Here is a 14674-nt window from a genome sequence, read left to right on the forward strand (position 1 = left end):
TCTCAGACAAGTGAGATGCAACGTCAAGGCAGCTGTGTTTTTGAATGAGCTGTTCCCTTAACTGATACCGTTTTAAATCCAGGCAGGCTGAAAAGGGTGGCTTCTAGGCCATGTGTGACCAGACCCCTTCTAGTAGCTGTCCCACCTCCATTTTAACAAGTGGAAACAGAAGTAAAAATAACTTAACATGTTATGTATATGGCAGTGGACAATAACACCCAAGTGCACAAAAAATAATTTACAGTTGGTTCTCATCTGTTCATGGCAACTGCAACAGCCCTGCAAACAGGCCTGCAACTTTAAAATTTACCTCCTGAGGGGACCCCACAGGTTATTCCTGAAACAATAGACTTTTACAAACTGAACTCTGAACACCTTTAACCCTGAACTTTTCAATCTATCTGCGCTTGGGAGTGTGTCTGTAATTGAATGTGTGCTTGAGTGGTGTTGCGATCACTTCGGGATTTGTTCAAAATAAATAGTCATTTTTTTAACCTACGAGAAAACCTGTTCTTTGTCTCTTTATTTGACCCGAAAGACACTCAGGGGCTAAAGCATTATTTGAACAAAACATGACTGTGGTTGGTTGGGAGGTGAATAGTGGGAACACCAGCACCCCTTACCACCTGTCCATAACAAGCAAGTTAATATTCACTTACTTTCTATTGATTTATTTAATTTCTGGCTTTAAAAAAAAATAAATATTTACAGATGTGGGTGTCGCTGTCAGGAGCAGCATTTAGTTGCCCCTTGAGAAGGTAGTGGTGAGTTGCCTACTTTAACTGCTGTAATGGTGTGGTGTAGGTACACCCACAGTGCTGTTAGGGAGAGAGTTCCAGGATTGTAACACAGGATGGTGATATATTCCCTGCCATGAAAGTTTCTGTTAGAAGGCTGTTAATGGGGATAGAGAGAGAGGGTGGGAGGAGGCTTGTGTGCAGCATAAACCAGCAGACCCGTTTGCTGGTTATCTGGCATTCGCTGGGCTGTTGCAGTTGTCATGAACAGATGAGAACCAACTGTAAATTATTTTTGTGCACTTGAGCTAAGTACCTATTTTTGAGAGGATTGTTACGCCCAGGTGAGAATGATGTCTAGGGGACTTTTACTGTCTTCACCTGGTCTTATTGTAACAGGATTTAATTTTAAACACACTGTGTTTTGAACTCTGCATTGGTGAATCCTTGTTCGCCACTTTCCAATTATAAGGCAAAGAAATGAGCATAAACAGGCCTCTTAAGTTTAAAGAAGAAAGAGTGAAATTTATTAAACCTTAAACTTAAAGTCTAATATGGTTAATGCCTACCGATATATGTCACACCCAGGCGAGCATGCACAGACGATACACACATGCAAATAGGGACAGAAAAGAGCAGAAGAAAAATAAAATGGAGAGGTTTGAGTCAGTCTCTAAAGGGGGTTTCTTGTTGTTGTTTCTGTGTTTCCAGCTCTCCGTAGTGTCCTTGATTGTGTTCATCTCTTAGTTTTTGTTGGGGCCCAGTATTCTTCTTAAACCTTGTTTACCGTAGGAGACTTTTCTCTCTTGGGGTTCATATGTCTCCAATGGTTTCCGAAGCTGGTGAGAGCGAGATGACAGCAGACAGGAGAGAGATGTTCTCAGTCCAGGAGAAAAGTGCTTTCTGATTTCTTTCCCTGTTGGAAGTTCAAATTCAAAAAAACTCCAACAGTCAGTCATGTGACTAAAACTGGTCTGGCCACTTCTTCTGTGTATTAGGGAAGCAAAAGATTGGGTCCCTTTGTTCCAACACGGTCTCTTACTATGCAAATGTCTTTCCAGTCAGGGGCTTGTAATTTTAAGTTTTAATGTTCATGTGGTGAAATAATGTGTGTCTCAGTCTTGGCAGGTGAGGGGGCTTGCCTGACACCTCCACCAGGGGAATGAAATGCGATTTGAAGAAAAATGGCAGATTTCATTACAGGGGTTGAGAGAAATATAAGATACAGAAAGAAAAATCATGCATTTCTCTCATTCATTTCCCTTCATTCATCAATCTTAAAGCTTATTAAAAAATAGTCTTTTGGGATGCCAGGGCTGCTTTAATTTCCCCTCCCCCCCACTTTTTTCTTAGGACAGCTGGTAGTGGGCGGGTCTATCCTGAACAGGGAACAGGCTATTTTAGATCTAGCAATGTGTAATGAGGTAGGATTAATAAGAGATATCGTAGTTAAGGAACCGCTAGGGGGCAGCGATTACAACATAGTAGAATTTCAAATTCAGAGTTATAGAGTTATACAGCACAGAAACAGGCCCTTCAGCCCATCGTGTCTGTGCCAGCCATCAAGCACCTACCTATTCTAATCCCAAAATCACTTTGAGGGCGAGCAACTTGGGTCTCAAACCAGTGTCCTCAACTTAAACAAGGGCAATTACAGAGGTATGAAGAAAGAGTTGTCTGAAGGGGGCTGGAAAAATAGACTAAGGGGAAGGTCAGTGGCTGAGCAGTGGCAGACATCTAAGCAGATATTTCATGACGCTCAGCAAAAATTTATCCCGGTCAAAAAGAAGGACTCGATGAGAAGGATGAACCACCCATGATTAACAAAGATGGTCAAGGAGAGAATCCAATCAAAAACTAAGGCATACAAAGTGGTGAAAACTAGTGGTAGGCCAGAGGATTGGGAATTTTTTTAGGAACCAGCAGCGGATAACTAAAAACTAATAAAGAGAGAGAAAATTGAGAATGAAAGTAAATTGGCAAGAAATATAAAAACAAACAGCAAGAGCTTCTACGGCTATGTAAAAGTTAAAGTGAGCGTGGGACCCTTGGAGGATGCGGCCGGAGAATTGATAATGGGGAACAGGGAAATGGCAGATAATTCAAACCAATATTTTGCATGAGTCTTCATGTTGGAGGATACTATAAACATCCCACAGATATCAGATAAGCAAGGAGCTAATGGGAAGAAAGATCTTGTAAAATTCTCTATCACGAGGGACAAAGTTTTTGACAAATAAATGGGACTGAAGGCAGATAAGTCGCCAGGACCTGATGGCCTACATCCAAGGGTTTTAAAGGAAGTGGCTGCAGAGATAATGGAAGAATTGGTTGAAATATTCCAGAACTCACTGGATTCCAGAAGGGTCCCAGTGGATTGGAAAACCACTAATGTGACGCCCCTGTTCAAGAAGGGAGGGAGACAAAAAACAGAAAACTATAGGCCAGTCAGCCTAACATCAGTCATTGGGAAAATGCTAGAGTCCATTATTAAGGAAGAAATAGCAGAACATTTAGAAAAGCTTAACGCAATCAAGCAGAGTCAACATGGTTTTGTGAAAAGGAAATCATGTTTGACAAATTTTATAGCGAGAGAGTGATACAGCACTAAAACAGGCCCTTCAGCCCAATGAGTCTGTGCTAACCAACAACCACTCATTTATACTAATCCTACATTTAATCCCATATTCCCTACCACATCCCCACAATTCTCCTACCGCCTACCTACACTAGGGGCAATTTACAATGGCCAGTTTACCTATCAACCTGCAAGTCTTTGGCTGTGGGAGGAAACCGGAGCACCCGGCGGAAACCCACACGGTCACAGGGAGAATTCCGCACAGACAGTACCCAGAACCCAGGTAGCTGGAGCTGTGAGGCTGTGGTGCTAACCACTGCGCCACTGTGCTGCCCGATTTGCTAGAGTTCTTTCAGGGTATAACAAGCAGAGTTGATAAAGGGGAACCGGTAGATGTAGTGTATTTAGATTTCCAGAAGGCATTTGATAAGGTGCCACATAAAAGATTATTGCACAAGATAGGAGCTCATGGTATTGGGGGTAATGTATTAGCATGGATTGAGGATTGGTTAACTCACAGAAGACAGAGAGTCGGGATTAATGGGTCTTTTTCAGGCTGGAAAGACATAACTAGTGGAGTGCCACAAGGATCAGTCCTAGGGCCTCAATTATTTACTATCTATATTAATGATTTGGAAGAGGGGGCAGAGTGTAATATATCCAAATTTGCTGACGATACAATAATAGGTGGGAGGGCATGTTGTGATGAGGACATAAGGAATCTGCAAGGGGATATAGATAGGTTGAGTGAGTGGGCAAAAACTTGGCAGATGGAGTTTAATGTAGGAAAGTGTGAGATCATGCACTTTGGTAGGAAGAATCAAAAGGCAGACTATTATTTAAATGGAGAGAGACTTCAAAAGAAGTGCAGCACAGAGGGATCTGGGTGTTCTTGTGCATGAAACACAAAGTTAGCATGCAGGTGCAGCGAGTAATTAAGAAAGCAAATAGAATTTTGGCCTTTATTGCAAGGGAGGTGGAGTTCAAAAATAGGGAAGTCTTGTTACAATTGTACAGGGTGTTGGTGAGGCCGCACCTGGAGTACTGTGTACAGTTTTGGTCCCGGTATTTAAGAAAGGATATACTGGCATTGCAGGCAGTTCAAAAGAGATTCACTATACTGATTCCTGGGATGAAGGGGTTGACTTATCAAGAACGGCTGAACAGGTTAGGCCTTTATTCATTAGAGTTTAGAAGAATGAGGGGTGATCTTATTGAAACATTCAAGATTCTGAGGGGGCTTGACAGAGCAGATGTTAAGATATTTCCACTTGTGAGAGAATCTTGAACTAGGAGACATAGTTACAGAATAAGGGGACACTCATTTAAAACTGAGAAGCAAAGGAATTTTTTCTGCCAGAGGGTGTCTGGAATTTTCTACCCCAGAGAATTATGGAGGCTAGATCACTGAAAAGTATTTAAAGAGGAGGTAGATAGATTTTCGAAATAGCGGGGAGTTGAGGGCTATGAGGAGCTGGCATGAAAGAGGAGTTGAGGTCTGGGGCAGATCAGCCATGATCTTATTGAATGGCGGGGCAGGCTTGAGGGCCGAAGGGCCTACTCCTGCTCCTATTTCTTATGTTCTTATAAACTCTGAGTCAAAGAACAAAGAACAGCACAGCACAGGAACAGACCATTCGGCCCTCCAAGCCTGCGCCAATCTTGATGCCTGCCTAAACTAACACCTTTTGCACTTCCGTATGTGCCAGGTTGAGGGGAAAACCCAATCTACAGTGAAACCTGCACCCCTAAGTCCTGTACTGGTGTTTATTCTATTCCCTCTATTCCCTTCCTATTTATATATTTGTCAAGATGTCTCTTAAACGTCGCTATCGTATCTGCTTCCACCACCTCCCCTGGCAGCAAGTTCCAGGCACTCACCACCCTCTGCGTAAAAAACTTGCCTCGGACATCCCCTCTAAACTTTGCCCATCGCACCTTAAACCTATGACCCCTGGTAACTGACTCTTCCACCCTGGGAAAAAGCTTCTGACTATCCATTCTGTCCATGCCTCTCATAACTTTGTAAACCTCTATCATGTCGCCCCTCCACCTCCGTCGTTCCAGTGAAAACAATCTGAGTTTTTCCAACCTCTCCTCATAGCTAATGCCCTCCAGACCAGGCAACATCCTGGTAAACCTCCTCTGTACCCTCTCCAAAGACTCTCCAAAGTCAAGCAAAGACTTTTGACTTCAGGGGATGGGTGGTTCCCTTTTCCGCTGACTGTGGGGGAGGTGTCTCTGTTTCTCTCCCCTTTGTTCTCTGGAACACTCCTACCTGTAGGCCTTTGTGCAGACTTGGCTGCACTCTCCTGTGGCACTTCGACAAGGTGGGGCATTACCCTCACGGTTTCTCTGTCACCTAGAGGTCTTTCTTTGTCTCTGCAGGTTTCTGTAAATGCTGTCAGCAACTCTAGCGAGATGCTTCTAGAATCTGCATTTACATAGGAGGATGTGGGGTCTAACTTTTCATATTTTTCAGGCGTGGTTGACTAGACAGTAGGGGTTTTCATCCGTGATCCTTCCTGGATTTTCTTTAACCTGCCCTCTTGGTCACATTTTCCCTTTCTCTTTCTAAACTTTTGCCAGCCTTGTGCCTGCCTGTTGCCTTTTGTTCTCAGTGGGGGTCCCTTACAGTTCACCAGCCCTCTGCTGGAGGCTCCTCCTAACACCAGTACAGGACTTAGGGGTGCAGGTTTCACTGTAGATTGGGTTTTCCTCTCAACCTGGCACATGTGGCAACTCCTGTAGTACTCCACCACATCTTTATGGAGTTTTGGACAGTCAAACTGCTGTCTTATGCGGGCTTTGGTCTTTCGTATACAGTGTGTACAGTTACTGTGGGCCCTTCTTAATATTTCTCCCCGGTACCTATTCAACACCACTAACCGGTGAATGACTGTCCACTCCTTGCCCTCAGGTCTGTGAGGAGAACTCCATTTCCTCATCAGTACCTCATTCTTTAAATAGTAGCAATCAGGGACTCCCTCTGCTTCACTTTCAGACTGGGCAGCATGTGCTAACTCTTGCAATACTGGGTTGGCTCGCTGAGCCTCACCAGGGAAAAATCCATTTAATTAATTCCCTGAGTCTCCTAACTTTCCAAAGAAAGTCTCGGCCAGGTAGACCTCAGTCATCTGCCCGCAGTGCCAATGAATCTCCTCTGGGGAGCTGGTTTGAACATGGCCTGACCCACTGAGACACTCAGGGACACTGCAAGGGACTGTCTCCTGCCACTGCCCTGTCTCTGTGACCTCCTGCGGTCTTTCTTTCTTTCACCACTGGTGGGGGGCTACCACCTTCACTGCAATTTTAAGTTTAATGTTCATGTGGCGACATAATGTGTGCCTCAGTCTTGGCAGGTGGGGGACTTGCCTGACAGGATGAATGGGCTGCGTCCCTTTTTTCTTTGAAAGAGAAGGTTTGGTCGAAACATATAAGATCCTGAGGGGTCTTGACAGGGTGGATATGGGAAGGATATTTCCCCCTTGTGGGATAATCTAGAACTAGGGGTTACTGTTTAAAAATAAGGGGTCACCCATTTAAGACAGAGATGAGGAGAAATGTTTTCTCCGAGGGTCTTGAGTCTTTGGAATTCTCTTCCTCAAAAGGCGATGGAAGCAGAGTCTTTGAATATTTTTAAGGAAGAGGGAGACAGATTCTTGATAAGCAAGGGGGTGGGAGGTTAATTGGGGGTAGGTGGAAATGTGGAGTAATCAGTTCAGCACTGAACATATTGAAAGGCGGAGTTGGCTCAAAGGGCCGAGTGGACTACTCCTGTTCCTAATTCGTATGTTCGTAAGTTCCTATTTAAGGCTGATGGGTGGCCGAAAGGCGTCTTTAGACTTACGAAAGGTTTTGATAGAATAGACAGAGAATGTGCAAAAGAGAAAAACTAGAGGTCATCGATATAAGATAGTCATCAAGAAATCCAATGGAGAAGTCAGAGGCAACTTCTTGACCCAGAGTGGTGAGAACTCACTACCACAGAGAGTAGTTGAGTCAAATGGTATTGATGCATTTAAGGGGAAACACGATTAGCATATGAAGGAGTAGGGAATAGAGGGTTTTGCTGATAGAATTAAATGAGGGAGGAGCATAGAGTGGAGCATAAATGCCGGCACAGAGTGGTTGGGCTGAATGGCCTATTTCTGTGCTGTATATTCCATGTAATTCTGCACTGTAAATACGTCATAATACTTTGTAAGGCTGGAAATGTCAGTTTCAGTTTCGTTTCCAATGAACTGAAATACAAAAACAGTGTTTTATCTGATAACGAGAGTCTGCAGCAGCCACAAGCCATCTTTGTTGGTGTAGCCTTGAGAGCTTCACAGATCTTGGCAGTGAGATAGCTGTGGACATGCTTTGATGATCAAGTTGAGAAGCCATGTTTCCTCATCGTGTGTAGCATCCCTGTAAAGGGCCTTTGTTCCCTATAACTGTCTCTGGTTGATTGACTTGATTGGCAATACAGTCAAGGGGAAGTCTTGGGGAGCTTTCCTGTTCAAACTGAAGGGACGTCAGTTAATCGGATGAGGTAATACTTTGAAATCTGCGGATGCTCATGTAGCCAGAGTGGATGAACGGTATAAAAAAAGGGGTTTTAGAATACGTACTTCAGAATGCAGCAAGAAAGAAAGACTTGCATTTATATAGCACCTTTCATGACCACAGGACCTCCCAAAGCACCTCACAGCCAATGAGGCACTTTTGAAGTAGGACAAGTCCTGATCAGCCATTAACTCTTTGAGCTCGAGAACTGTAACGTGGTGAATTTTCCAGCAACTTGCACTGTTTGTGTGGGTAGTTATTATTGTATGCTTAATTTTTATGAAAGTCAATAAATGCCTTTGAACCCTATTATCTTGCAGAATTACTGAATAAATTATCAATAAATTACCTAATCAATTGCCTAACAAGCAGCTATTGGTAACCTGTCTAAGTAGCCACGAGTGATGGGAGTCCTTTTTTAATTATTCAATTCATGGGATGTGGGCATCACTGACAAGACCAGCATTTGTTGCCCATCTCTAATTGCCCTTGAGAAGGTGGTGGTGAGCTGCTTTCTTGAACCACTGCAGTCCATCTAGTGCAGGTACACCCACAGTGCTGTTAGGAAGGGAGTTCCAGGATTTTGACCCAGCAACAGTGAAGGAACGGCGATATAGTTCCAAGTCAGGATGGTGTGTGGCTTGGAGGGGAGCTTGCAGGTGGTGGTGTTCCCATGCTTCTGCTGCCCTTGTCCTTCTAGGAGTTAGAGGCTGCGGGTTTGGAAGGTGCTGTCGAAGGAGTCTTGGTGAGTAGCTGCAGTGAATCTTGTAGATGGTACACACTGCTGCCACTGTGCGTCAGTGGTGGAGGGAGTGAATGTTGAAGGTGGTGGATGAGGTGCCAATCAAGCGGGCTGCTTTGTCCTGGATGGTGTCGAGCTTCTTGAGTGTTGTTGGAGCTGCACCCATGCAGGCAAGTGGACAGGCATTGAGGAGTCAGGAGGTGAGTTACTGCCATAGAATTCCCAGCCTCTGGCCTGCTTTTTTAGCCATGGTATTTATGTGGCTGGTCCAGTTTAGTTTCTGGTCAATAGTAATCTCAGGCTGTTGATAGTAAGAGATTCAGCAACGGTAAAGGCACTGAACATTAAAGGGGAGATGGTTAGATTCTCTCTTGTTTGAGATGGTCATTGTCTAGCATTTGTGTGGCGTGAATGTGACTTGCCACCTATCAGCCCCATCCTGAATGTTGTCCAGGTCTTGCTGCATCTGGACACGGACTGCCTCATTATCTGAGGAGTCGCGAATGGTGCTGAACATTGTGCAATCAGCAGCGAATATCTCCACTTCTGACCTTTTGATAGATGGATGGTCATTGATGAAGCAGCTGAAGATAGTTGGACCTAGGACACTACCCTGAGGGACTCCTGCAGTGATGTCCTGGGACTGTGATAATTGACCTCCAAAAACCACAACCAGCTTTCTTTGTGGTAGGTATGACTCCAACCAGCAGAGAGTTTTTCCCCTCATTCCCACTGAGTCAAGTTTTGCTAGGGCTCCTTGATGCCATTCTCAGTCAAATGCTGTCTTGATGTCAAGGGCAGTTACTCTCACCTCTTTTGCCCATGTTTGGACCCTGGCGGAACCCAAACAGAGCATCAGTGAGCAGGTTATTTCTGAGCAAGTGCCACTTGATAGTGCTGTGGACCACCCTTCCATCACTTTGCTGATGATTGAGAGTTGACTGATAGGGCAGTAATTGACCTGGTTTAATTTGTCCTGCTTTTTGTGTACAGGACATACTTGGGCAATTTTCCACATTGCCAGATAGATGCCAGTGTTGTAGCTGTACTGGAACAGCTTGGCTCGGGATGAGGCTAGTTCTGGAGCACAAGTCTTCGGTGCTATTGCCGGAATATTGTCAGGACCCATAGCCTTTGCAGTATCCAGTGGATTCAGCCATTTCTTGATATCATGTGGAGTGAATCGATTGGCTGAAAACTGGCATCTGTGATGCTGGGAACCTCAGGAGGAGGCCGAGATGGATCATCCACTTGGCCTTTCTGGCTGAAGGTGGATGCAAATGCTTCAGCCTTGTCTTTTGCACTGATGTGCTGGGCTCCCCCAACGTTGAGAATGGGGACATTTGTGGAGCCACCTCCTCCAGTTAGTTGTTCAATTGTCCACCACCATTCATGGCTGGATGTGGCAGGACTGCAGAGCTTAGATCTGATCCATTGGTTGTGTTGTGGCTTCACCAGGCTGACACCTCATTTTGATCTAAGCCTTGTGCTGCTTCTAGCATGCCCTCCTGCACTCTTCATTGAACCAAGGTTGGTCCCCTGGCTTGATAGTAATTGTAGATATGTGGGGTCATGAAGTTACAGATTGTGGTTGAATATAATTCTGCTGCTGCTGATGGCCCATAACATCTCATGGATGCCCAGTTTTGAGTTGCTAGTTTGGTTTGAATTCTATCCCATTTAGCACAGTGCTGGTGCCACACAACACGATGGTGGGTATTCTCAAAGTGAGGACTTTGTCTCCGCAAGGACTGTGTGGGGTCAGTCCAACCAATGCTGTCATGGACAGATGCATGTATAACAGGCAGATTGTTGAGGACGACGTCAAGTAGGTTTTCCCCTCTTGTTGGTTCTCTTACCACCTGCTGCAGACACAGTCTAGCGGCTATGTCTTTTAGGACTCGGCCAGCAGTGGTGCTACAGAAGTCCCCCACCAAGAATACATTTTGGGTCCTTGATATCCTCAGTGCTTCCTCCAATTGCTGTTCAACTTAGAGAAGTACTGATTGATCAACCGAGGCAGGGAGCAGTAGGTGGTAATCAGCAGGAGGTTTTCTTGCCCATGTTTGACCTGATGCCATGAGACTTCATGGGGTCTGGAATCGATGTTGAGGACTCACAGGGCAACTCCCTCCCGAGTGTATACCACTCGGGAGGGCGGCACAGTGGCGCAGTGGTTAGCACCGCAGCCTCACAGCTCCAGCGACCCAGGTTCAATTCTGGGTACTGTCTGTGTGGAGTTTGCAAGTTCTCCCTGTGTCTGCGTGGGTTTTCTCCGGGTGCTCCGGTTTCCTCACACAAGCCAAAAGACTTGCAGGTTGGTAGGTAAATTGGCCGTTATAAATTGTCACTAGTATAGGTAGGTGGTAGGGAAATGTAGGGACAGGTGGGGATGTGGTAGGAATATGGGATTAGTGTCGGATTAGTATAAATGGGTGGTTGATGGTCGGCACAGACTCGGTGGGCCGAAGGGCCTGTTTCAGTGCTGTATCTCTAAACTAAACTAAAACTAAAACTAAAAAAACTAAAACACTGTGCCACCACCTCTGGTAGGTCAGGACATACCCAGGGATGGTGATGGTGGTGTCAGGGACATTGTAAGGTATGATTCTGTGCGTATGACTGTCGGGCTGTTGCTTGACTAGTCTGTGGGACAGCTCTCCCAATTTTGGCACAAGCCCCCAGGAGGACTTTGCAGGGTTGATGGGGCTGGGTTTGCCATTGTTGTTTCCAGTGCCTCAGTCGATGCCAGGTGGTCTGTCCGGTTTCATTCCTTTTTCCTTACACTTTGTAGTGGTTTAATCCAACTGAGTGGCTTGTTAGACCATTTCAGAGGGCAGTTGAGAGTCAACGACATTACTATGGGTATGGAGTTGCATCTAGGCCAGACCAGGTAAAGACAGCAGATTCTGATCCTTGAAGGACATTAGTGAACCACTTGGGTTTTTATAACATTCGCAATGATTTCATGGTCACCATTAGACTATCTTTTAATTCCTGATTTATTAATTGAATTTAAATTTCACCTTTTTTCCATAGTGGGATTCAAACCCACATTCCCAGAGACCTAGGCCTAGGACCCTGGGTTCCTAATCTAGTGACATTACCATTACACAACTGCCTCCCCATTATTTTGTCCATAGATGGCCATATGGGATTTGGTAGAATGGTGGTCAAGTTACTGGACTAGTAAGCCAAAGGACTGAACTATTCATCCAGAGTTGACTTTAAATCCCATCATGAGGGACTGTAATGTCTACTCCTGCTCCTATTTCTTATGATCTTATGTTCTAGACTAAAGGCTGTGCACACAAAATGATTCACGAGTCATGCTAACAACCTGCCCCATATAAATGCTTTTTGGTAGAGAAACCATTCCTGAGACAAGGCAAGTCTGTTACAGACTTACAAATATAAATATCAACTGTGGGAAATCACAGTCGGCTGCTTGGGTTGCCAACCCTCCAGGATTGTCCTGGAGTCTCCAGGAATTAAAGATTAATCTCCTGGAGACTACAGGAAGTAAACCCAGGAGAGAAAAATCAATTGGGCCTTTGAAAATAAATTCCTTTGAACACTTTTGTTTTAAGCAGTTATCAAAATATTCAAAAGGCTGTTTGACCGGGTGGGGTGGTTGGAGGTTCCAGGAATATGTCCAAACAAAGTTGGCAACTCTGGTTGTGAGCTGTGATGAATCTCTGATGTGAATCAAATATCTTGCTCTGCACAGGGATCAGTCAAAGAAATTGTCCACTAGGCACAGGAGACTCAAACTATATGTTACCCAGGCTGGGATCAGCAAATTCAGCGCAGAACAGAAATTAAACCTGGGATCTTCCTAGTCACTGCAGGAACCCACTGCAGATGGGTGTGTGGGGGAGAGGAGGAGGCATCAAAGTGCACTTTAAGTGTCTTTTCTCTCCATGTCTAGTCTTTCAGATCAATCTTACTCTCTACCTTGAGTTTCCTTTCGCCAAAAGTTAACTGTCATCAGGATGGCAGATGGCCAACTATGATTAACGCTGGGAGAATTGCCAATTATAATTGATGCTGGGGGGAACACAGGAGTATCTGCTAAGGGCAGATCTGCACCCCACCGCCTCCTGCCCACCACTCCCCCCCCTCCCCCTTCCCCACACACCTCACAACCTTCCTCTTATAGCCCTCTACTCACTTAACTCCCAATCTTGACCATGCATTGCTCCTGGGGATAAGGAGGTCAAAAAAAATATCAGCCATGGTTTCTCCTGATTATTTACATACCTGCTATAAACATTGGGTGAGGACAGAACGAGTTTTGAGTGCAGGAAAGTGCCTGGACTCTGCATAGTACCCCTACCGGCTTTTTTAAATTCATTTGCAGGATGTGGGTGTCACTCGCAAGGCCAGCATTTATTGCCCGGCCACCTTCTTAAACCGCTGCAGTCCATTTGCGGTAGGTACACCCACAGTGCTGTTAGGAAGGGAGTTCCAGGATTTTGACCCAGTGACAGTGAAGGAACGGCAATATAGTTCCAAGTCAGGACAGTGTGTGGATTGAAGGGGAACTTGCAGGTGGTGGTGTTCCCATGCATCTGCTACCCTTGTCCTTCTAAGTGGTAGAGGTCGGTGGTTTGGGAGCTGCTGTAGAGTGAATTCACAAACGAGTTGGGCACTTGAGTGAGATAACGGTTTCGGTGGCAAAACATTTTATACATGAACATCTCTGGGCCTCTCACAAGCTCTCAGCACACGAGGCAGTTAATGATTGGAACAGTAATCGACCCAGACCCCAGCAAGAGCACAGTACCCACCTTAAGCACCCGGTATGCCTCCTCAAAGACTGCCTTTTTGTCTGGGCACAGGCAGATGACGCAGTTCGAGCTGAAATAAAGTACAAATGAAGATGTTAGGAAGTTGAAAATGCACTTGATTGGCTTAGAACAACAAGAGGAGGCCATTCGGCCCCTTGAGCCTATTCTGCTATCCAGCAAGAATATGGCTGATCTGTAACTCAACTCCATTTACTTGCCTTAGCTCCTATTCTTTGATACCCTTACCCAATAAAAATCTATCAATCTCAGTCTCGAAAGCTCCAACTGACCCCCAACATCCTGGGCCCTTTGGAGAGAGTCCCAGGTTTCCACAACAATTTGAGTAAAAAAGTGCTCACTAATTTCTCCCCTGAATGGGGTGCTTCTAATTTTAAGAATACGTTCCCTTGTTCTTGACTCCCCCACCAACATATCAAAACTTTGAATCATCTTCAACACCTTATTTAAATACTTCAATCAGATCACCCCTCAATCTGATAAACTCAAGGGAATATAAATGACGTTGATGCAAACTGTCCTCATAATTTATAAGAACGTGAGAAATAGGAGCAGGAGTAGGCCATACAGCCCTCGAACCTGCTCCGGCATTCCATATGATCATGGCTGATCTTTGACCTCAACTCCACTTTCCCGCCCTATCCCCATATCCTTTGATTCCATTACAGTCCAAAAATCTATCGACCTCAGCCTGAAACATACTCAAAGGCTGAGCCTCCACAGCTCTCGGGGGTAGAGAATTCCAAAGATTCACAACCCTCTGAGTGAAGAAAGTTCTCATCATCTCAGTTCCAAATGGCCAACCCTTATTCTGAGACCGTGACTCCTAGTTCGAGATCCCAAGCCAGGGGAAACAATCTCAGTGTCTGCCCTGTCAAGCCCCTTCAGAATCATATATATTTTAATGAGATCACCTCTCATTCTTCTAAACTCCAAAGAACAACCCCGTCATCCCAGGAATCAATCTAGTGAACTTTCGCTGTACTGCCTCCAAGGCAATATATCCTACCTTAGATATGGAGATGAAACATGCACACAGCATTCCAGGTGTGGTCTCATCAAATCCCTGTACAATTGTCACAGGACTTCTTTTTTTTTAAAACTCCATTCCCTTGCAATAAAGACCGACATGCCATTTGCCTTCCTAATTGCTTGCTGTACCTGCATGCTAACTTCCTGTGTTCCTTGTACCCAAAGCTCTCTGAACACCAACATTTAAAATTTTCTCATCATTTAAAAAATATTCTGATTTCTA

At 45.0% G+C, this 14674-nt stretch overlaps 1 protein-coding gene across 1 annotated transcript in view; it reads right to left on the reverse strand.

Moving 5' to 3' along the window:
• LOC137374722 (arsenite methyltransferase-like) overlaps nt 1–14674 on the reverse strand; it is a 56985-nt gene that overhangs the window by 21341 nt on the left and 20970 nt on the right. The window contains exon 5 of the mRNA XM_068041278.1: nt 13402–13471. Within this exon, the coding sequence (XP_067897379.1) occupies nt 13402–13471 (70 nt within the window). The remainder of the gene's footprint in view (nt 1–13401; nt 13472–14674) is intronic.

Source organism: Heterodontus francisci, chromosome 10 (genome assembly GCF_036365525.1).
Source record: "Heterodontus francisci isolate sHetFra1 chromosome 10, sHetFra1.hap1, whole genome shotgun sequence".
NCBI lineage: Eukaryota > Metazoa > Chordata > Chondrichthyes > Heterodontiformes > Heterodontidae > Heterodontus > Heterodontus francisci.